The 24,843-nt window shown below is 41.1% G+C and overlaps 3 protein-coding genes across 6 annotated transcripts in view; 1 reads left to right on the forward strand and 2 right to left on the reverse strand.

Moving 5' to 3' along the window:
* The window catches only part of nvl (nuclear VCP like), a 55,028-nt gene extending 54,612 nt beyond the window's left edge, over positions 1–416 (reverse strand). For all 3 annotated transcript variants that reach the window (XM_003216096.4, XM_008125945.3, XM_062972537.1), the window contains exon 1: positions 56–416. In XM_003216096.4, the coding sequence (XP_003216144.1) occupies positions 56–121 (66 nt within the window). In that variant the 5' untranslated portion in view covers positions 122–416. The remainder of the gene's footprint in view (positions 1–55) is intronic.
* A 91-nt stretch (positions 417–507) lies between these two features.
* On the forward strand, positions 508–13,488 carry cnih4 (cornichon family AMPA receptor auxiliary protein 4). Of its 2 annotated transcripts, XM_003216072.4 has the most exons (5): positions 508–730; positions 8,791–8,859; positions 10,110–10,222; positions 11,918–12,058; positions 13,280–13,488. In XM_003216072.4, exons 1-5 carry the CDS (start codon positions 662–664, stop codon positions 13,305–13,307), a joined length of 420 nt encoding a protein of 139 aa, XP_003216120.1. In that variant the 5' UTR covers positions 508–661; the 3' UTR covers positions 13,308–13,488. The 2 variants fall into 2 exon arrangements, with proteins under 2 accessions (XP_003216120.1, XP_008124151.1); XM_008125944.2 differs by lacking the exon at positions 8,791–8,859 and having other exon boundaries at positions 511–631.
* A 3,705-nt stretch (positions 13,489–17,193) lies between these two features.
* The window catches only part of wdr26 (WD repeat domain 26), a 52,150-nt gene continuing 44,500 nt past the window's right edge, over positions 17,194–24,843 (reverse strand). Inside the window, exons 14-15 of the mRNA XM_062968292.1 lie at positions 23,374–23,559; positions 17,194–21,579 (exon numbers count right to left, since the gene is read on the reverse strand). Coding sequence (XP_062824362.1) covers positions 21,554–21,579; positions 23,374–23,559 — 212 coding nt within the window. The 3' untranslated portion in view covers positions 17,194–21,553. The remainder of the gene's footprint in view (positions 21,580–23,373; positions 23,560–24,843) is intronic.

Here is a 24,843-nt window from a genome sequence, read left to right on the forward strand (position 1 = left end):
GGCGAGCACAGAAAGGGAAGCCCAGCAAGAAGGGGGGAAAAGCATGAGGGGATACCTGCTTCACCCGCTGCTTGAGCCCGCGGTCTCCAAAAGCGAAGCGACTTCCCGCACGATTCCGCATGGCGACCCCACGGCGCCCAGCTCTACTTTCACGCCGAAGGCGGAGCCAGGCCTTCCATGGGCCCTCGGGGGCCTGTGTAAGCGCCTGAACCCCCGAAAGCCGCCATTGCTGCTGAAGGCTGCCTCCCCAAACTTCAAAAACTAATAGACAAACTCTAGATTTTCATTCCAGCAAAAGGGGGGGGGGGGGAGGGACATTTCCCTATTTTCGTGAAGGCATATATTTAGACACCTGTGAAAACCTTTTAGGTCCCATTGTTCCGCCCCCTTCTTTGAGGTCCTTCAGTTCTCCGTCGGCAGTTTTCTCCGCTCCTCGCCTAATTGCCGGACTGAAGCGAGAAAGACTACAATTCCCAGAGTGCAGTGCAGGACACATGCTTGATGTGAATCACGTGGGGGAAGGGGGTGGGAAAAAAATCTCAGCAACCGAAAGCAACAAAAAAGGGGCGAGTGTTGTCTACGGTGGCCGCAGAAGGATAAAAGAGCGGGGCGTGGTTGTCTACGGTGGCCGGTGAGAGCCTTGTCGCGCGACGGCGGCGGGATGGAGTCGGTGGTGTTCATTTTCTCCCTCATTGATTGCTGCGCCCTGATTTTCCTGTCGGTTTATTTCGTATCCTTCAGAGCCGGCGGCTAGGGGAAGTCGACTGGGTGGGGAGGGAGTGCCTTGACAGGGTGGCGGGGCTGTGAAGGGGCTTCGTACGGCGGAGACGTCGAAGGCGGCGGGATAATTGCCTTGAGGCCTGTCAAGGAAAGGCGAAGGGACCACGCCAAGGTTGGGTCCAGTTAGCGTGTCTCTACACCAGGCATGGGCAAACTTGGGCCCTCCTTCCAGGTGTGTTGGACTTCAACTCCCACCATTCCTAACAGCCTTAGGCTCCTTCCTTTTCCTCCTCAGCCGGCCTGAGGAAAGGGCCTGAGGCTGTAAGGAATGGCGGGAGTTGAAGTCCAACACACCTGGAAGGAGGGCCCAAGTTTTCCCACGCCTGCTCTACGCCAAACCTCAGCCCGCCAGGTGTTTCGGATTCCAGCTCCCACCATTCCTAACAGCCCTCGTCCCATGCCTGCTCAACATTGTTGAATTAATACATTCTATAACTTTTTGTTGTATTACTCAAGGTGGTTCTGATGTTTCAATTAAGCTTAGTCTTTGGTGGTCAGTGTCCTGTGGCAAAGGTTGGCTACAGTCCCATCCTCACAGGGCATTTATTGCAGTTCAATCTCTGGGAGCCAGGCAGCAAACTCCCCCAAACAAAAGCAGGCGGAAATAAGAAAGAAAGCCTGTAATGCGCATCAGTGCTTTGAGGTTTGTGTCCCCACCATCCGGGCCTGAAGCCACTTCCAGGATTTCCTATGTAATTGGGGGCACAATGAAACCAGTTCCTTTGATTCTGGTTTAATAACTGGGGCAGCTTTCAGGGAGCGCACAACCCCCCTGCTAAGCCAGCTCCACTGGCTGCCGATATGCTACCGAGCCCAATTCAAAGTGCTGGTCTTGACCTATAAAGCCCTAAACGGTTCTGGCCCAATCTACTTGTCCGAACGTATCTCCTCCTATGAACCAGTAAGATCACTAAGATCATCTGGAGAGGCCCTGCTCTCGGTCCCACCTGTCTCACAGGTGCGGCTGGTGGGAACGAGGGACAGGGCCTTCTCGACGGTGGCTCCCTGGCTGTGGAACGCCCTCCCTGGAGATATCCGACAGGCTCCTACCCTGCTGGGATTCAGAAGGGCCGTGAAGACATGGTTATGCGCCCAAGCTTTTGATGAGTAAATGGCAAAGTTGACATGGACTGATTTAAGGATGTAGAATGAGGATCTCGGACGAATGGAATTAATTATATATATGTTTTTAAGGTTTTATAATGTGTTTTAACAATGTTATTAATAGATCTGTTATTGTTTTGTTTTTATGATTGTATTTTGGGCATTAAATTTTGCCAATTTTTGTAAGCCGCCCTGAGTCCCCTCGGGTGAGAAGGGCGGGATATAAATGTTGTAAATAAATAAATAAATTTGGAACTGTATTAAACATGTAGATACGCTGTTTGCACTAACCCTCGCCCAGTCATTTTATAGCTCATTAGATCCTTTTTAGTACTCCTAACCATTGGACTCCTGAACCTTGCCTGATGTATTTTCGATGTACTCGGTTTTATATATAGAATCATAGAGTTGGGAGAGACCTCCATGGGCCATCCAGTCCAACCCCCTGCCAAGAAGTAGGAAATCGCATTCAGAGCACTCCGGACAGCTGGCCATCCAGCCTCTGCTTAAAAGCCTCAAAAGAAGGAGCCTCCTTTTTCTTATCTTTAATGTGTTTTGTCAGGTTTTTTGTATCTTTATTTTACGATGTTTTATTTTTTCCCCATTTTTTAGTTTTTATTGTAATTGTCATTTTGTTTTATTAAGTTACAGTTAGATTGTTTATATTGTTTAATGGGCTTTGTCTTGATGTAAACTGTATGGTTTGCTTTGGGCCTTGAATGGTTACCATATGTTGGAAACCACCCTGAGTCCTTTTGGGGAAATAGGGTGGTCTATAAATAAAGTTATTATCATTAGATGGGGCCTGGAAGTAATGCACTAAGCATCATTCTTTGCTGCTTCTGCATCTACTTCAGCATCTCAGTGTCCATGGTATGAAAGAGAAGCAGAGAGGAAAGAGAGGACATGAAGTATCATGGCTCAATATTATGGCATTGTGGGATTTGTAGTTTGATGAGGCACCCATACTCTTTGGCTGAGAAAGCTAAAGACCTAATACAACTGCAACTCCCATGATTGAGAATCATGGGAGTGGTTAAACAGCTTTCATTCTAGAGTGTAGATACACTCTGTGCCTTTAAAAAGGAAACTGAGGTGGTTGTATTGGTGGCAGAAAGGCCATGCCCTCCCCACTCCCTCCCCGGTGAGATTACATCATCCCCTTCCCTCCTGACCTTCAGGAAAAAACTAAAAACATGTCTTTGGTTACCAGATTTGACCAGTCCAATAAGAGGTTACGAAATAACACAATGACGAATGGAACAGCCCTGGAATACAACTTGGATTGTGTGATTTTAATTGGTGTTTTAATGTTGATGATTTTATTGTTTTGCATTTTAATGCGTTGTTTATTGATATGTATATGTGTAGCATCAAATAGTTGCCTCTGTAAGGCCACTCTTGCGTCCCCTTTGGGGTAAGAAGGGTGGGGTACATTTGTGGTAAATAAACAAGCTAGTGGTAAATAAACTACTCATATGTTGAAAATGGGTAGGAATAAAGGAGTGTGTAGGAATGGGCTGAGTTAACTCAGTGAGAGCCCCTTTATCAGCAGTAGAGATAATTGAACTTCTCTTATGGGTTGAACACAAGATTGTTGCCTCTAACCTGGCAGGACCCATTGCCAAGGGAGAGATAAACGAATGATATGAAAGAATGCTCTATGAGTAGCATTTGAGCATGTTTTAGATAAGACGGTACAGGGAAGTCTTTGCCCATGTTTGGTGGAGAAGAGGCTTTCTTTGGCAGCCTTCTTGGTTTCTCTGTTGGGCACCAAGGTGGGAGAGAGCACTCAATCTACTTCTGGTAGCCCATTTACTCTCTTGCTTGGAATTGTATGCATTGCTTGCATGCAGTTTTCACTCCTCTGTGGCAATCAGGGCAAGGTTTGGTTGAGTTGGTGGACTTTGGCAATTGCCCAATCACACTAATTCCTGAGAACTGTAATGCATTCTGTTTGTCCAATATATTGTTCAGAAAAGTTCACTGTGTGGTTTAGTGTGTTCAGAGCTGCTATACTATTCTAATACAAGATTTTGTTCATAGTTCAGTGCAACATACCATTCAGCACTGCTTTATAAAATGACTTCATGCAGTAATTTTTATTGAAATTTTAAATTAAATGTGTGATGGGACTGCACATTGAAGGTTTTGAGTTTTACATGCTATACTATTCCACATTTCGTTTGTTGTTCTGTGTAACAATGTTGTTTAGAAAACTTCCCCATTTGGTAAAACCTTGATTCAGTCTTGATTGTCATAGTTTTATGGTAGAAACTGTGACTACATGAAAAGTAATTCAGATCTTTTGAGATTGTAACACGATCAGTTTAAGTGTGGGATGAGTTATACTACCAGGGTGCTATTTGTATGGGAGTCATATTCTAGGGTTTAAAGGTAAAGGTTTCCCCTGACGTTAAGTCCAGTCATGTCTGACTCTGGGGGTTGGTGCTCATCTCCATTTCTAAACCGAAGAGCCAGCGTTGTCCGTAGACACCTCCAAGGTCATGTGACCGGCATGACTGCATGGAGCGCCATTACCTTCCCGCCTATTGATCTACTCACATTGGCATGTTTTCGAACTGCTAGGTTGGCAGAAGCTGGAGCTAACAGCGGCCGCTCACGCCGCTCTGGAATCAATGCCAGAGTATCATCTTTTCTTTAAGAAAACTATCCCAATTTAGTGAGGCCAGCAAGGCTAACTTATTAACAACTCATTTAAAGCCATACTCCATAACCTTCTGATGAACCTGTTCGATACCCGCAGCTTTGGGTATCTCTGACCTTTGGTTTGACTCTGGACTAATCACTCCAGCAGCTCCCTTCTGTTCCAGATTAGGCTCAGCAATACTTGCTTTGTTTGACTTTAGACTGTTTGGATTACACTTCCTTTATTAAAACTAGTATCAGTTTGAGATTAGTTACTTTTCGTGGTTAACCTCTGCAAGTTGAAGGTATACATTCCTACATTAAAATAAGTTTTGTTTCTCAATTCCCTCAAAACCCAAAGAATTATCCTATTTCTGTGGAACCAGATAAGGCATTTTGGAGCAATCATGTTGATGTCCTTATTCATTTTTATCATTCCACACTGAAAAAAGTGCATTCAGGAACCCTTCAGATTTCATAAACCTCTAGAGTAGTGGTTCTCAACCTGTGGGTCCCCAGGTGTTTTGGCCGACAACTCCCAGAAATTCCAGCCAGTTTATTAGCTGTTAAGATTTCTGGGAGTTACAGTGAGTTCTGCCCGCTTCTCCTGTGCTTGCCTAAGGAATCAAACCAGTAGTAAGAGCACCTTTGTAGGTGTCACGACCCAGGCTGCAGAGCACCAATAACCATACACAGAGGCCAGAATCTAACTAATATCTTTATTTAAGGAAATATATAGGTTAATAAAAGCAAGTGTAGGAAATAGTTCAGGAGTAGACCTTTCAGGGAAGGTCAAAATTAGTCCAAAGAAACAATGTCCAATATGAAATATTAAGGTCCAAAGTTGTAATCCAATAACCGAAACACTCACTTCGCCAAGCGAAGTGAGGGGAGATGACAAGGTCCTTTAGTCCATGAAACTTGAGCAAGGCTAGGAAATAACTTGATACTTGGAACACAAGGCTTGAACAAGGCAACAAGAAACGAGGAGCAAAACCAAGATCCGTGGAATTTACTTGGCAAGGTCCGGAAAGCAAGGCTAGATCCGTGAAAGTAAACAAGGCTGGGAACGAAGGCTTGGAAACAGGAACGAGGCTTGGAAACAGGAACGAGGCTTGGAAACGGAGTAGCTGTCCACACACGCTACTCCAGTAGCTGACAAATTGACTCCGCAAGATTCCAAAAGGGGCAAGGAACCTAAATAGGGCCTCGTTTCCCACCAGAGAACACTTCTCTGGGGAAACCAGAAACGAAAGTCAATCTCTGTGTCCAGATGTATGACTCCCTAAAATTTCTCATGGAAGCAGGCTTAATCATCAGAATGCTTTGCTGCGATTCTCAGGCTTCGGCGATTAGCCTGCTGAACTCCTTTTTGTTGTAGATAATAATTACGGCGAGAAAATGGGGGAGATTTTGACTCAGGGCTTGTTTGGCAGATTTCTGGAATACAAACCTCCTGCAGGTGCAAGGGCTCTAATTCAGGCTGGGAAAGTTCCCTTTCTGGCTGAAATGGTGGAAAACCCAAGTTTTCCTCTTCATCTGTCACAACAGCACTAGGAACGGGACTACATGGCCCATGAGTCATCACAGTAGGAGAGTTTGTGTGAGTATACATGCTCCTGTCTTTAATGCTTTTACTATACTTTGCAATTTTTATCCGGTACAAGTGTTTCTAGGAACTCGTATGTATTCCCTATAGGTCCACTCCGTCGTTGATACTGACACATTAAATTTATTTACTCGAAGAACGTGTTACATTGGAAAATTGACTACTCTAGGTTTTCCATACCTTCATAACCACCACCTGAGGAAGACTACACAGTCGAAACGGGTCATGGATGGTCACAAACCTTGGATTTGTTTAAAACATTGGATTTTTTAAAAAGGATTCACTAACTTGGACGTTTAGATTTGGACTAAAAATTAGTGATTTATACAGTCCTCCATGTGGAACATGAACTCTGGTTGTCATTGGACTCACAAACTCTTAATATAGAGTTCTGCTTTCTGTGAATGTATGCGTGTTGGTCACACATTGATTATATTTCGGTTTTTTGAAGCATTTAGTATATTTTGAATCTCTATCATCCTTGGCTGTATATTGAATGTTCTATGACAATAGCATATATAGAAATTAATGTCTTATAATTTATATTATTGGATTACATTTCTAGTTATAGTGGCCTCTTGCCTTTGCATTTCAGGAAATCCCTACTCTGTATTGTATTAAAACATCTGGTGACCCACAGGTTGAGATCCACTGCTTTAGAGAAATATTATTTTAACCTGTCCTTCAGCATTACGGAGATTAGTCACTGCTGCTCAGTCGAATCTTTGTGACCTCATGGACCAGTCCACGCCAGAGCTCCCTGTCGGCCGTCACCGCCCCCAGTTCCTTCAAGCAGGGCCGGCCGGAGATATTTTTTAATGTGAAGCGGGGGTGCTGAAAAGCGCCCCCGCCACCGGCCCCGCCTCCCGCAACCTGGCCCCGCCCAGCGTGCCCTGGCAGCGTGGGAGGCGGGGCCAGGGCGAATAGTGAGGGGGGCGGGGCCAGAGTTGGCCCCCGCCCAGCGTGCCCTGGCCCCGCCTCCCACGCAGCATGGGAGGCGGGGCCAGGGCACGCTGGGTGGGGGGGCGGGGCCAGAGCTGGCCCCGCCTCCCACGCTACTCCCGCTTGCCCGTCTGGCCTTTTCTAGCAGGCCAGACTGCAGCGGAGGTCCCTCCAGGCTGCGATTGCGGCCTGAAGGGACCTCCGCTGCAGTCTGGCCAGCTAGAAAAAGCCAGACGGGCGAGCGGGAGTAGCGTGGGAGGCGGGGCCAACTCTGGCCCTCCCGCCCAGCGTGCCTTGGCCCCGCCTCCCACGCTGCGTGGGAGGCAGGGCCAAGGCACGCTGGGCGGGGGGGGGGGGGTGGCGTCAGAGCTGGCTCCGCCTCCCACGCTACTCCCGCTCGCCTGTCTGGCCTTTTCTAGCTGGCCAGACTGCAGCGGAGGTCCCTGCAGGCCGCAATTGCGGCCTGCAGGGACCTCCGCTGCAGTCTAGCCTGCTAGAAAAGGCCAGACGGGCCAGGGCGGGAGGCGGGGCACCGTCAGGGCGGTGCCCCGCCTCCCGCCCAGCCTGACGGCGCCCCCCCGGGCCTGCGCCCGAGGCAGCGGCGTCAGGTGCCTCAATAGTGGGGCCGGCCCTGCCTTCAAGGTCAAGCCAGTCACTTCAAGGATACTGTCCATCCATCTTGTCCTTGGTCGGCCTCTCTTCCTTTTTCCTTCCATTTTCCCCAGCCAGTCTAAATTCCACCAGGAATTGATATGGCCATTACAAAAGAGTCACTTGTAACTTTTCTCCACCTTAATTTCATTCCACCCTACAGCAAATGGCAGATCAAGAGTATTTCCATCAACATGTGTTGGGTTAATGGTGTAGTAAGGCAGTCCCACAATTTTCATGGCAGCCATTGGGTCCTAAGCTAGATCCAACAGGGTGATTTCTGCATGAATATCAAAGCCTCACAAGACAGTAATGTTCTAGGTCCTCATCACCTCAGCCAGCTGAGCCAGGGAGCTAGTTGTGTCATGGATAACACTAGTATTTCAATGAAAATTCAGATGTCATGTTTAGTTGAAGAACAAAAGTTAATTTCCTCATTTGGTTGCATGAAAGAGGATAGGAAGGGAGTGAGGAGGCGTATTGCAGACTTTTATATAATGGGATGTGAGTTACTTTTTGACTGTATCAAAAGTAGAGGGGTATGGTGTTGTATACTTGTACTACAGAAGCTATTTTACCAGTAGTGTTCGGTGTATTAAGTACATTTGTACAGTTAAACAGTAAGGAAGAGAAATGTGATCTGTAGCTTCTCCCAGTGCAGGCACTGCTAATGAGTCCCTTGAAGTTGCTGCTTGTGACATAACCTTTAATTACTGTTGTGACAAATGGTACTGGTTGTATGGATACTAGATATTTTGGATTTTGGCTGTTTGCTACCTGCATTGATACTGAATTCATATGACCGTTGCTTGAGGAGATATGAATTCTGCTACTACTAACAAATTGATATTATGAAATGACTTACTGTTTGAAGTTTGTGTCCTGTGGCCCTTCTTCACAACAGTAGACTGTTTTGCTCTCTGATATTTATATAAATATTTCACCAATTGTGTACTGCTCATGTGTAACAAGGCATTTCTGTCTCCTTTAAAAGAATCACTGGATAAAGTTGTGGAGATAAATAAAGTACAATAATTCCTTATCTTAATCTTCAGATAATCACTCTTTCAGATTTGGAATGTGACTACATTAATGCTAGATCTTGCTGCTCAAAACTAAATAAAGTAAGTTTTGATTCTCTGTTAAAAAGGAAGATATTCTGTTTTACATAAGATTTGGATGTATTTGTGTCCTATTCTTTATTGCTGTGAAATATCAGCATAATACAGCTAGCCCTCAATATATATGAGAGATATATCATAGATTGATAACATTCAAAAATTAATACAATGCTGCATGAGAGGAACCTACTTCACTGAAGTCAATGAGGAGATCAGAGTTGAAAAAGTAATGGCTTGACACTGTGATGTTGAGAGTAAGGAGGTGGAGGCAGAATATTCATAAGCTGCTCTTGCTCTTCCATGCTGGAAATCAAAGGGGCTGTATCACTGGGGAGTCCTTGCCTCTATGCAGTGCCTTTGTTTATTGTAGTGATTAGCAGGGGGTCCATTCCTGATTCACTGATGCATGATCCAGCTTCTGCCTGGTTTGTCGGCCCACTGCTCAGAGTCAATCGTCCATGGATACCGAGAGCCAACTGCATATTCTTTTTTACATTACAGTGTTAAGATAGCATTTGCTATTTTTTAAGCAGTGGAGTAATCTGAATGAGACATTTGAATCAGATCTATTATTATTATTATCATTATTATCATCTAAATTGTAAGGAGCCTCTGGTGGCCTAGGGGATAAAAGCCTTGTGACTTGAAGGTTGGGTTGCTGACCTGAAGGCTGCCAGGTTCGAATCCCACCCAGGGAGAGCGTGGATGAGCTCCCTCTATCAGCTCCAGCTCCATGCGGGGACATGAGAGAAGCCTCCCACAAGGATGGTAAAATATCAAAAAACATCTGGGTGTCCCCTGGGCAACGTCCCTGCAGACGGCCAATTCTCTCACTCCAGAAGCAAATCCGGTTGCTCCTGACATAAAAAAAAATCTAAATTGTAACAAAACTATAAACTTGCTATGTTGTTTAGGCAATTCCATGTTGCCCTGTGAATAACAGTAAATCTCAGACTGCTATGTTTATCACGGGGGGGGGGGGGGGGGGTCTTGATTGAGTGCAGAGAGACATACATACTGATGGGGCAACCCTGGGAGTTTAGGGGGCTGCATTAGCTCCCAGGAAACCTGTCAGTAATGCAAAACCTATTGAAATAAAACAGGAATGAAATTGAAATGGGGAAGTTCCCATTCATGGAGAAGGCTTTGTGCTTCGATCTAGATTATCCAGTCTGTGGGTCCTTGGAGTCCAGGAAGTTGTGTCCAACTGTTGTGCGCAATTTGTGACTTCTTTAAAAACTTCTCTTTTTCAGTGGGTGATCCCTGAATTGATTGGACATACCATTGTTACAGTATTAATGCTTATTTCACTGCACTGGTTCATCTTCCTCCTCAATTTACCTGTTGCAACCTGGAATATCTATAGGTAAGGGAAGCTGTATTTCTAAAAATGCTACTGTTTCAGAAAATAAATGGAATGTTGTGGACGATACTGTTCATACTCTTCTGCTCAGTGAAATACCAGGCACACTTTCTAAAGTGTTTGTCTTGTTTTATCATTTATGATCTCAGCTAGTTTTTGATTGGAATCATTTATTGTTGAAGTATATTATCGAGGGTTTTTAATGTATATATTTGATGGTATTCTTGCTGAGGGTTTTTCAAAACATTGCTCACTATATGTGCTATGAAGGCTGCTTGTCCCTCATCTGGATAAGGAGATCCATGTCTGAAAGCAGCAACCATAGTCATAAAGCAGATAAACATCCAAGCCAGTGCTGATATTATCTCTCGTAGTGCTGATACTTTCAATGGGAGACCTGCATCCCTATCCATACCTTGATAGAACTAGTCATAAGTACAACTTGTATATGTGACTAGAGAAATGTGTATTAAGGTACTATGAAGAATTATCAGCTGCATAAACTTCCTCCAATATGTGATGTATTTCAAGAAACGGTGCCTTGTCATTTTTGAAGTTGCAGTCCTACACAGAATTCGCTTGTATTACATTGGCGTATGTGCTTTTCCTGTTTGTGAGCTCATCTGTATGAGAGAAAGCATTTAAAACCTCTGGCCACCTCATTCACTGGCTGTAGTCCAGAAGTTCTGTTTGCATGGTTTTACTTAGAAAAGTTGTCATTGAATCTATGTACACATATTTTCCTCAATCACCTCTGCAAAGGCATAATTTCAATTACCATGGCAGCTGTTTTGGATCAGCCAGAATAAAGCTGATGCTTAGGCTTCTATAAAATAATGCTACCACAATCACCAGATGAATACCCCTGGAAGAAGGGAGGCGATTTATGGCTGCAGCAGCCCTAGGGCCATGGAGCACAAGGAATCACTACCACTGAGCCCTGCTAGAAATACAGTAATGATTTGGGGCAGGCATGCTTGATTTTTTAAGGAATCACTTGAAAAAATGTTAATGACACTTCTAGAAGTGACCAATTGATGTGTATCGTATCAATTCATTATTGCTATATTATGACATTGTTAGGTTTTAGTAATTGAAGATTATGTCACAAGGTGACTGGATGCCATTTCTGGAACAGATTTCTCCTCAGCCCTACATCCCTTTTTGGTTTCTAAATGTACTTCTGGAGTTTGGTGGAGCATATTTGAGGAGCTCACAGGGAGTTTAGAGGGGAGAACGGGGCAGTCCATTTACACAGGTGGATACTTATGTGATATTGGATACAACCCTGGTTTCTTACGCTGCAAAAACAATTAAATAGTGAGGAAAATGTCCAATAAGTGGTGAGAAAATTGTCTAGCCCAGTCTCACTGCTGCTTATATTGGAGGCCTGCCTACTCAGCCTCAGCTGTTCTCTGTTCCTTTCCTTTCTCCATTTTGATCTGTTTGTCTGCCTCTTGTTGTACATCACTCTCCTGAAAAGGAACTAGGTTTCCCACAGCCATTTTTCAGATATTTGCTAAGCTTTGTTGTGCCCATTCCCTTCTATCCTGTTCACCTGTGTTCTTTTCCACTTCTGTCACGATGCCACATCTTTTGTCATCTGGTCACTCAAGAGATTATCTTACTGAACATGAATTGTGTCACCTTGGCATTAGAGTATATGTGTTGAGACATTTCTCCTCGAATCCTTTCCAGGTTCATTATGGTTCCCAGTGGAAACATGGGAGTATTTGATCCCACAGAGATCCATAATCGAGGGCAGCTAAAATCACACATGAAGGAAGCCATGATTAAACTTGGTTTTCACCTTCTTTGTTTTTTCATGTACCTTTATAGGTAAGTTCTTGTCTTTGCAACTTAAAACCAGTACAGTTATTTCTGCTAAGAAATCTTTGGCTATAAAATCAGAGGATCTTTATAAAGATCATAGCTGGGTCTCTGCAACATTAGACAAATGCTGCTTCTCTCCTCTCCAAAATACTTATTTCTAAATCTAGTTGCTTTTCGGGTTCACTTGTATGTTCGCATTTGTTAAGAGAAAATGGTAAACTTGACTGTTGGGTTCATAACAGAATGTAAGGTTTGGCTGGCTCATAATGTGGGCCTTTAGGATGCCATACTCAAGAGTACCTAGGAAAGGGATTACAGATACATCTAATCTAATCAATCTAAATCCATAATAAAAGTGAAAACCTGTATGTGTGTATGTGGCACGGGTGTCCGCTCACACAGACAGCATCCGGCCTTCACAAACAGGCTCCAGTTCCGAGTGCTGACAAGCCAGCAAGTCACTCTTTTCCACTGACTTTGCGGTTACAGCGAGCGCCATGAACATGCAACCCAACCCCTGCCAATGTCCTCCCCAAACACTATGGCCCACCACCCAAGCAATGCTTTCATTTGGGGACCATTTCATCCTAGAGCTTCCAAGATCAAATGAGATGTGGCACCTTTACGGTTTATCAAGCCCTTAGCATGTGTTATGCAGCCTTGATATAAGGGGATTCTAAATTTTGACCGTACCTGACCAAAATAAATTCTCTAATATGATAGAGATGGGCTTGTACAATAAAACATTGTATCACCTGGAGCAGGAGTCTCCAGTGGCGCAGTGGGTTAAACCCTTGTGCCAGCAGGACTGATGACTTGAAGGTTGGGTTGCTGACCTGAAGATTGCCAGTTCGAATCCAACCCGGGGAGAGCGTGGATGAGTTCCCTCTTATCAGCTCCAGCTTCATGCGGGGACATGAGAGAAGCTTCCTAAAAGGATGGTAAAAACATCAAACATCTGGGTGTCTCCTGGGCAACATCCTTGCAGACGGCCAATTCTCTCTCATCAGAAGCGATTTGCAGTTTCTCACGTTGCTCCTGACAGAAAAAAAAATCACCTGGAGCCACAATTTCCAGTTCTCCTCTAAAGAGTTTTTATTATAAGAAAAAATAGAAACTGAAACCATTAATCTTGCTAGAAAAATAAATAAGGTTACTTAAGGATGGATGTCTGCTTGAAATTGTACTTGTGCATAAACCAGTGCTCTGTTTTCACTTTTTCTGCAGTATGATCCTGGCATTGATAAATGACTGAAGTCAAACTGGAGCTGTTTATAGTTGCCAAATTCTGAAATACCACTCCATTGAAAATGTTGTGAAACCAGGAGCAACATTCAAGTAAACCTACACCAGTGTCGTCATGCAGTATATTTTTCCTTTTCGAACAAAAACTATTTTTGCTGTATTTTTTGACATAAAATATTTAAAAACCATGATATTGAGTTTTTGGAAATATTGATTAGTTCCTATCTTCTATTGTATAATGTTCAGATTTATGTAAGAACGTTTTTAGAATGTCAGCAATCAAGTGAAACAGGGACATTGGATGAAGCAATAGCTATAAATAATGGTTTTTCTTAAGCATAATCTGTATTTCACAGAAAGGCAGCTATTATAAACAAAATCCATTTATTTGTCTGACTCAAAGGTCACAGCCACAATGATCATGAACTAGCCCTTAGGCATTGGGTACATTAATTGACCTAATGTTGAGGCTTCAGTGCAGTGGTAGCCCTCCTCTAAGCACGACTAGTTTCTTCTGCTTACATTAATGCCAGAGATTGGCTTTGACAAATCACGCTTCATTATTATCACAGCTAGTAGTACAGCATATGTTTTGCTAGCATAAACTTCTGCATGTAGTCCTCGGAAGCAGGATTTTAGGCTTTTATGTATCCTAACAACCAGAGTAAACAGCAGTAAGATGACATGGGCAGTGATCTGGCTCAGACATGTCCCATGTTCATATATTACACAATGTTTAAAGCACTGCGTTTCAGTAAGAGATCTATGACTCTAAATATAAGCAGCAGTATTGGCTATTGCATTAAGGACATGAGAGGTAATTTAGAAGAAATAAATAATAGTAAAATACTGTACCTTAATACTTCAGTATATTATGATAATGGAAGGTATGATCGTTTCTAAAAGCAAAGAGGGCAAACATCCCAGGTGGTAGCATTCTGTAAGGCTGCAGAAGATTCTACGATTGGTGTACATTGACACTGGACAGTGAAAAAAGTTGTTTCAGGAGTACTATAAGGACCAACAGCTACTTATTTCCCCATTCCCCGAAATGGGCCGAGTTTTTATCTGTCCTTGAACAGTTGTTATAAGTTCTAGTAAGGAGGGGAGAAAATTCTGTTTACTTTGACTGCCTTGTATTGTCCTCTTACCAGTACACATAATTTATCTGCCAGTCATAAGACCTACAGTAGCACAGTTCTGATTTTGACAAGAAATGTTTCATAAAACCTTTTGAAAAGATCACAAGGACTTGTTTTTGGAAAAAGAAGCCATACCCTTGTATACAAGAAATCTAACTGATATGGCTATACTGGCATCTTCATGAGAAAAAAATAGGTGTATAGTATATTGAGTAACTATGGTACCACTACAAAATTAAAGTAGATATGTGACACTAATACACTTGGGCATACATGTTTTGCTTCCCTTTGAAAAGCCCATTGGCGCCATGTAGGACCCCAAAGGAACCTTCACCAGACTCAAGTTCTAATCTCACCAAGAGCATTAGTGCTTTCCATGTATAAAAAGGAAATCTCTTATAAGTGTGGATATAATCTATATAAAAATTTCTATGAAGCCTCCTTTGGAACCCAGGGCTAATTCTAACAATCCACTGGCAACAAGAGGATACTTTCAGGTTAGTGTAGGTGGGAAAAAGATATGCTAAAAGTAGTAATTTATGGTGACAGACTAGTTTAAGGGTTAAAATTAGAATGGTGTTCAGTATTGCTGGAGAGTACAGTTGCCTATATGTCATGGGTCCTGTGTATGATTTAAGATATAAATTTCCCCAAATGCTAGGATCCCAATCGGTCATCACCTTCCTACCAAAGCTGTCAACAGAACAATGAAATCTTCTCATTGACAAGACCAATGTAATTTACTCGTGCTCCATTTTTAAGATTTTGAAAGGAATTAAAAACTCATTATGGACCATATCTGCAGAATCAGACATTCCTGCTTCTCATCAGAGTATTTTAAAATATCTGGAAACATCCTTGACATTTTTAGAGCCACCTGATGTCTGTAATTGAACATGTATGTTCAAAGACCTGCAAAAGCCTGGCTTGCATTTTAATCATTTATATTGCCCAAGTCCTCATTTTCTATTAAGATGGTTTCAGATCATAAACCACATTTTGGAGTTCCTTTTTGCTCATGAAATCTTGGAATCAAGTGATTTACTTGGGGCTCATTGCATTGTTCTCTGACATAATGTTGGGTGTTTGTCCGTTAAGTGTCTGGAGTTCAAATGCAGAGTAAAGAGGATACTTACCACATTAGCTCCTTTTTTGGTTCACACGCAATTCATTCACATCTCATTATGTTACAAACTTGCACCACACTTGCTGTTGTATGGCTAGGTATATGTTGCTCTTTCCAAATACTAGTGTTCAGAGACAAATTACAATATATTACAAAATTTGAAATTTTTTGTTAATCATAGAATCATTGAGTTGGAAGAGATCACATAGGCCATCTAGTCCAGTCCTCTGCCCTGCAGGAAAAGCACTATCAAGGTATCCCCTGACAGATGGGGGGGAAAGTTTTCAAGAAAGGAGCTTCCACGACACTCCCAGGCAAAGAATTCCACTGTTGAACAGCTCATACGGTCAGGAAGTTCTTCCTAATGTTCAGGCTGAATCTCCTTTCCTGTAATTTGAATCCCTTGTTTAGAGTCCTAGTTTCCAGGGCAGCAGAAAACAAGTCTGCTCCCTCTTCCTTATGACACCCTTTTACATATTTATACATAGCTATCATGTCTCCTCTCAGCCTTTGCTTCTGCAGGCTAAACATGCCCAATTCTTTTAAGACAATGCTTATAGGGCCTAGTCTCCAGACCTTTGATCATTTTAGTCGCTGTCCTCTGGACACCTTCCAGCTTATCAATATCTCTTTTGAACTGTGGTGCCCAGAATTGGACACAGCATTCCAGGTGTGGTCTAACAAAGGCACAATGACTTCCCTCAATCTAGACACTAGTCTCCTTTTGATGTAGCCGAAAACCCCATTGGCTTTTTAGCTGCTGCATCACACTGCTGGCTCATGTTCAACTTGTTGTCCATGAAGACTCCCAACATTTTTCACATGGACTGTCGTCGAGCTAGGCATCACCCATTCTGTATCTTTGCATTTCATTTTTTTCTGCCTAAGTGTAGTATCTTGCATATGTCCCTGTCAAAATTCATTTTGTTAGTTTTGGCTTAGCTCTCTAATCTGTTAAGGCCATTTTAAACTGTGATCCAGTTCTCTGGAATATTAGATATCCCTCCTAATTTGGTGTCATCTGCAAACTCGATAAGCATGCCCTCCTTCATCCAAGTTAATAAAGATGTTGAACAGTATTGGGTCCAGGACCAAACTCTGTGGCACTCCACAAGTCACTTCTTTCCAGGATGAAGAGGAACCATTGGTGAGCACTCTTTGGGTTTGGTTGCTTAACCAATTACGGATCCATCTAATAGTAACATTAGGTTTTGATTCCAAGCAAATTGAGCAGAACTTTGTGATTCACTAAGCTGAACGCAACTATCATAGCTGTTGACTCCGTAAAATTACATTGTAGGTATCTGGGACTGTAAAAGCATATGTGGCTTTGAAGCAACTCTTCACAGTACTTGGTTGATAGCCTGCTTTGTGCTGAATATGTATCAAGCTGCATAAACAATTGCACAGAACTGCAGACCTGGATCCAAGGCCATAGCCTTCCCCCTCTTCTCGATGTGCCACAAGCTCCTGCTGGCTGTAGCATAAGTCAGCAGGCTCTATTTTTGAGATAGAATATTTTTTTAGAAACAGCAAAAAACCAAAACCCTAATATTTTGCATTCCTTATGAAAACGAAATCTGAAAGGGCAACCATAGCACTGAAGTTGAGGCTAAAGACTATCCAAGTCCAGTAATTCATTCTGTTTATTTAATTGGAAAGAAAGGGATACAAATATTTGTTAAGTGCTGTGCACCAACATGGAAAAGTGTAATTTCTTTTAAAAACCCCAATAAAAACAAAAACCGGGAATCAATGTAGTTTGAGCTGAACATTAAGAGATATGTTTTAATATACTACATATTTATAAAACAAAAAGTTAAGGTGTTCTGTAAATAATTAGTAAAACAAGTGAAAATAAATATGGAGACCCAACGTTCTTATGTTTTAATGTAATAAAGAAATTTAAACTACTTAATATAATCGAAGAGGAGAGTAACAAAAATCCAGAAAGTTTAAGAACACAATCCTTTGAAACATTTAATATCAGTCCATAGCAAATAGTCATTACATACCAAAAGCTCTAAATGTTAACTAGTTCCACCACAACTCCATATAAATCTTGACAATTTAGAAATTTAAGAACAATAAAAGTTCTTTTCTCGATCTCTACAGCTTGGTTTGTAAGTACACACATGCTTTGAGGATCTGTTTCTTCCTCATACGTTTTCAAGGAGCCGATAACTTTTTCCATCTGTGCTGAGAAGTGTTAAGAATTAAATCTAGTACATTTATCCTAACAATGAAACACTTAAAAGATGGGGCACACTGAATTTCAAATTTATAAAAATATATTGGTATCAACCAAAATCTTAAGTCAGGACACTTCACATACACACAACTTGACTTAAAGTATGCAGTAAAACATGACATGTACCTAGAACAGTTGGTTCCATGACTGTTTTGTGTTTCACGCACATACATTCATATCACACACACACACACACACACACACACACACTGCTGAATTCAGATAATCTGAAAGCAGCAAATAGGAAATGGGTTTCTAGTTTGTGTTCCAGCAACTAGAGCAGCTAATGCAGACAACACTGCACAAATCAATTAAGTCCACCCTGTTCAAAAAGTGTCAAAGTGTTTCCAAAATTCAACCAATTGTCTGTCAAATGAACAGTTCTATGGCAGCTGAAAATGGACTCAAGCCACTGCAATATACATTTTAACCATATATGATTGATAACTCCAGTTTAACAGTTCATTTCAAATTCTTCGAACTGAGGCAACATGTGTGCTTGGGGTATTAACTAAGGGCACCAAATCTTATTGAAAATTGCTTCTTTTTCCCTTCTGTTCCTACCCCAAAATTAAAAGTTAGACATTCTTTTGCTGATAACTAAAAAAAAAAAGCTATCTCCACCCCCCAATTTATCTATTGCCAGAATAAGGCTGGTATTAGGAAATAGCTTAACATAAAGCCATTTTTTCCTTCGAGGTGGGAGATTTTTTTAACAGTTAAGATGGCACTAAATTCTCAGTATTACATTACATTCAACAATACCTGCTTGGAAGCCAGAATGAGATTATTGGCAAACGCTGGGTAGCTTTCCACCTGTGACTTTTTATTAAAATTTGTATTTAGCTTCCCTCATTTGGGAACCTAAACTTAAAAGTGAGGGAAGTAAGCCACATATTTACAAAATGACTTCAAGGGCTATATAGAATTTAATTTGTATTTCCCCATTTGTGCTCCTATTTTTAAAATGACTTACCTGATGAGCTCAGAAGCACTGTGGTGAAATGTTGTGATTTTTAGCTGGTGTGCATATTTTGAAATTGATCTGGTATGGAAACCTAAGGCAAAATATAGTCTAAAGAATCCCTTTCCCCATACATCATCTCTGTTCTGGGTAAAATATGGACAACAATTAAGAGTTGCTTCAGTATTAAATTGCCAACAGTAGTGATGCCTTTCAATATATGAAAATGAATGTTGCAGGTGCAACTATGTTGCAGATACACTTATTCCATGTATTCTCCCCTACAAACATCAACAGCCTCCTTTGGTGCTTTTTAATCCACATATCAGAAAAGAAATAGGCTGTTTACCTGTTTAGCCTGGTAGCAGTGTTAATGAAGTCAACTAACTTTACGGCTAGGCATATATTGCCTTTGGTTCAATGTCATCCATAGTAAAAGGTTGCATGCAGACAGGAGACCTAAACTACCTTATCTGAAACCCTTCTACTTTAAATAGTGCAGCCTGCATTGTGCCATTAAATTTAGAAGTGTGACTTTCAAGACACCTTTCTCATGCAGTTTTAGATGAAGACACATTTAAATAACAACAGCAATGATCTAGGATTGATTTGATAAAGGAGAAAGTGGAAGAGGTATGTCCACTGTGGTATCCTTAATTTAGTTTCCCATATTTTAAGAAAAGCAAAGCATCTCCAAATTTATTCACTGATTTGGGATCTATGCCAAGAAAATCTTGATTACATTACGTGATTTCGACCAACTGCTCAAAATAAATTGCAGCATGCTTTGATCACTGCAATCTCCTAAGGTATTTTAAGTTCAGTAAGAGCACCATGTCACTAACAGCTGTAAAATCTATCAAGGTATAGAATGGGAGTATCTGCAAAAGTAAAATATTATATAGGCTTTAAAAGGGTTTATAAAAAGCCTTTCAGTAAAGAAGCTTGACATCAAATAAACAGATTGTGTGTGAATGGGCAACTGTAACAAATGTAATGTTGATAAAATTTTAAGCAGAAAGAGAACAGCCTATATGAGCCAAAGTATGGATGAAAATTTCTTTACTGCTGCAGAATCCATTAGAGGACCTGGCAAGAAGACATTCTGTTATTTAAATATTTCTTCATCTGTGCATTTTGAGCTCTTTGGATTATGAAGCCAGAGTTATGTTTATGTTCACAAAGATAACATAATTGCTGTGTGAAGTTAATGGAATACCACTTTTGGGTGACATTTTGAAACCATTCAATTTGGAGCATCAAAAGGAAAATTGTAGTAAGCAAGGGATATATACAGGTGCAGTGCTAACTTTGATTCCTCATCACAGAATCTTTACATTTAAAAACAAAACAAGAATAAAAAATTATTTCTTAGGTCTTCCTCTTCCTGTAAAGTCCTCTTTCCATTTTTGTTCTTTTTCAGCTAATGCCACAAGGATCTTTTACTATTCTATTTACTTATGAGTCGCTTTCTGTTCAGTTCTTTTTAAGAATGGCCCTACATGCATTTTCACACTTTAACCCGGGGGGGGGGGGGGGGGTGTTCTGAAAATCAGTAGCTAAGTAGGGCAGACAACCAGATTAATTTTCTGAGTTCTATTATCTCTCTTATGCAAACAGAAAATTAAGGAACCCAATTCCTAATGTCACGCAATTAACCGCACTTACTCAGAGAAGGGTCCTGGAGAAAAGTGGACTAATACATATTTAATTCACAAGAGATGGTTAACTCACTTTTTTTTTGAAGATAATACAAACACTGCCCTCATTTTTGACCTTACATTTCAAATAAGAATCATTGCACAAGTTATGGCCAATTAGGAATTCTCATTTATTAACTTAAGAAATTACATTATAATTGTTTAGCTGGCAATTTTGAAAGCTCTCAAATTCTTTCGTTGGTAAATAAAGTTTGTTTTTGAAAATAATACTTTATATAGTTTGTGTAAAACTGTTGTCAGCCAAATGGTCTTACACAACACTCCAGAGGAGCACCAGTTATATACTGCATTAACTTATAGATGACACTTTTTAAGCTGGTTTAAATTCCGAACGTATACAAATGAAGTCATTTTAATGCTATAAATAATTTATTATTTTAAAAAATTGTGCTGTTAGCCCCTTTATAGGGTAACAAGCGATGTGAAAAGTACAAAACTTTTTGTCAAGTGTGATACTGAGAGTGCTTTCATGTCATTCACTGGTTTAACATCTGGGTTTAGATATACTGCGCAACGGGCAAGGCTAGAATCCATGAACCAAGCTGCAAAGATCTCAAGCTAAATAAGGCGGAGAGACTCAGAGAAACAAGAGAAGGAAGTACTTTCCTATCCAACATGTACTCTTCAGACTAAGCACTCTTTCTATCAAGCCTTCTAAACTGTTAAATAAAAGGTTTTCCAAACAAGCATTTAAACTTCATTACACAGAAGAGCAACAAGAACAGTAGTCTGCCTGACAAAATGGCAGAAGGGGAAAATGTATATACGGAGTTCAATGGTTAGCCTGAATGGAGCACAGTTCTTCACAACCGATGAGGGGTTTACTTCAACATGGTGTCCAACAACGTTCTAACGACGTGCTTCATCTCAACTGTTTACTATGAAGCAAGGTGGTAAAATGTTTGGCCCCAGTTGGGCTTCAGAAATGGTTCTTTTTTCATGACGAGCATGTCTGTCCAGCTACTGATCATGTTTGTTTGCACCAAATCCCAAGCCATTTAAAATACGACTAGATTTAAGTTAAACAGAAGTCGTCTGCTCCAAATTCACCATCAACTATCCATGCTACTGCATTCCTCTAAAGGGGAGAGGGTGTATTGTAAAAAAAGGAAAAAAAAAGAATCTTTAGAAATTCAGAAAATACGAGCACACATCTGGGCATTCATTATAATGCAAGGCATACAGAAAGAAATCCCTCTGCAGAAACTGAGCTATGTCATTGTATTAGTTCTCTTAATTACTATCATCTTTTAAGCTTCTAAAATTTTCAATGGCGTCATTATCAACAAAAAGAGCATGCAAGTCCAGGTACTCCCTGGACTTAGAAATAATAAACAACTGCTAACACAGGTAACAGAACATCAATTATGTCAACAGCATTTTACGGAGGATGAGATATTATAACATATATTCATTCAGATTAAAACATTCTGGTCCATGAGCGTTAAGACAGAAAGCTGCCACGAGGCAGGAAATCCCTGACTGTGGAAATATATATGAGCAGTCCCAAGTGCTAGGATATGTAACCCAAGGAGTCTATTTGATAGACAAGAATGTTTCTTGCTTCCACTGAGCTTAGTTGGAGGACAAGATGAAAGACAAAAGCAAGACTACAACCAGACCAATATTTCACCTAAACTAATCCACCATCAAATGTAAGAGGCATCCCCCTTTTGAAGCTTTAATGTTTAAAAAAAAGAATGGGAGCTGGCAGAGCTGCCAGGTCTGGAGCATCCCCCCCGCCTCTCTTGGAGGTAAGACAAATGTAAAAAACAACAACCCACAACTGAAGCCATTTGGAGTTGGGTCTTTCCTCCTCGCTTGAAGGTAAGACGAAACTATGGCACTATAGATTGTAAAGCACAGTTTGTTTTCAGAGCCCTTAAAACAGGAAATAATGTATGCTTTACAACAGGTGAAATACGGTACGTATCAGAAAATCAACTGATCTACAGTATGGTTTGATTCGGTCATCAAACAAACCAAGGGCAACCTTCATGAGAAGTCTCCATTTCTCAGGAGGTATTCAATAATGAAATCTTTACAAACTAATCTAATGTGTACAACGGGATTAAGAGTAACTAATGCATTGAGGAAGGATATGTCATAGCAGCCTTTCCCAAAAGTTGTCTCTGTGAAGGAAACAATAACAAATGTGCAGTGATTAATGAATGTATTTGATCCGGAGAACCTAATGTCCCAGCATTTATCTGTGAGGTTACAGATGGAAAAGGTGGAGGATAGGGTCATAGTCTGATAAAAACAGTTGTGATGTAGGACTACACTTGACCTGATCTACCTAGTCCAGGCAAGGACGAACTTCCTGTGCTGGACTCCCACAATTCCTAACAGCCTACCATCTGTGTTGTCGAAGGCTACCATCTGTTAGGAATTATGGGAGTTGAAGTCCAAAATGCCTGGCGGGCTGAAGTTTGCCCATGCTTGTCCTAGCCATTACAAGATTTGGGAGCCTTTTCACCAACTGGTGTGTGTGTGTGTGTGTGTGTATATATATATGTGTGTATACACACACGCACACACACGCAAAAATAAATAAATATCAGCCTGCCTTCAGGATGTGAGTACTGAGTGGAAAGAAAAGATAAAAATTATCAGAAGAAACTTAGGAAAAAACTCGATATCTTGTGCTGGAAGAGGCAGACACTAGCAGCTTGCACACACAGCCAAGTGAAAAAACTTGGATTATATGAAGCTTGCCTTTCCATAGGAGGAATTAATCATTGTTAGATACTTCACACCAGACTGAGAATTTATATACGGTATATCATCACGGGATATTAGGAACCAAATACATAAATGGATAACTGATCTCATTGTTATTCCTCTTTCATAAAAATTAGACTTTATTTACCTTCAATATCCTGGTTGTCTACAAAAGGTGCTGGTCCCCATATTCTAACGGTGCCATCATCGGAGGCGCTGGCCATCATTGATGGGATTTGTGGGTTCCAGCTCACACAATTGACTGTACGTGTGTGCCCCGTCAGCTCCGCAATTGGCAGCTCACTACGTTTGTGCCAAATATATACTTTATGATCTAAGACAGATAGGTTTGAAGAAACATAAGTCATCCTAAAATTTAAAACATGACCTGCAGAAAATATGAAAGTGATCCATGTCTTGACCATTTCCGCATCAAAATCCATGCATCTCCAAAAACTGAAGTCTACTGAACAACAGCTTCAGGAAGTCCTTTTTACCTCACTAGCTATTTACTTAAACTAGCAGCAAGTACCAATCTTCTCTATAACAAGGCGATATTTACATGTAACTGGAGTATCTTATATTTTAAAACCGGCTTTACACAATCCAAACAAAAGCAGCTTTGAATGGTACTTTTCCCACAGTTCGTCGATTTTTTGGCATCCCCTAAGAATAGTGCTGGGAACTCTCAAAGAGATCATACTGTTATTGGTCACACAGTGTTTTACTGTTTTAATTGGGTATGATATTGGTTTTTAAATGTGTTCTACGATTGTTGGTTTTTACTACATTTTGTATTTATATGTGGCATTTAATTTTGCCATTGTGTAAGACTGCTCTGAGTCCTCCTGGGGGAGAAGAGTGGCATATAAAATAAATAAATAAATAAGTAAGTAAGTAAATAGATTGGATGGGATTCCCAAGACTGGACATTAAAATACTTTTTGAGTAGTTTCAATACCTGGGGGTCTATAGAAAATTCAATTAATGCTGAGTTGTCTTGACTGAGAGATTCACCACTACATAGTAAAAAGCAGGCAAAGCCAGGGCCATATCCTGATATTTCCAGAAGTAAAAAAGTATAAACTGCCTCACAGTTACCTGCAACTGTCATGTCCTATCACAATAGTATTTATTGCTCAGGCAAAAAAAATAGTCAATTTGTAGACGATAAGGGCTGAATTACACTGCCAGATTGAATACCATTTAGGTGTACACTTATAAACTACTGGTGCTATTACATAACAATGTACAACACAAAAAAGAATGTAGCTGAGCAGAGCAATGCAATGCAGACAACTCTATGACATCGCTGCTCCTGTCACTACACAGACATTGAAAACAAAGCCAGTAGGGAATGCACCTCTCTGAACTGCAGATCACACAGGACTGGTTCCATGTCAGATGCACAATTCTGCACTACTAAAAAACCAGAGACCACAGATACTAGCATACAGTGAGATTTTTCCTACATACTAATATCGTAATAATAAGCTTGTGGCTTTCTCTTCAATGTGCAATCAGATGGAAGCATTTACAAGAACTTTAGAATGTATAGGAGTCATTAAAATGTTAGCATTATCGCTGATGTTTAATTCTCACAATGATTTAAGATCTG

This window comes from Anolis carolinensis, chromosome 1 (genome assembly GCF_035594765.1).
Source record: "Anolis carolinensis isolate JA03-04 chromosome 1, rAnoCar3.1.pri, whole genome shotgun sequence".
In the NCBI taxonomy this organism is placed as follows: domain Eukaryota; kingdom Metazoa; phylum Chordata; class Lepidosauria; order Squamata; family Dactyloidae; genus Anolis; species Anolis carolinensis.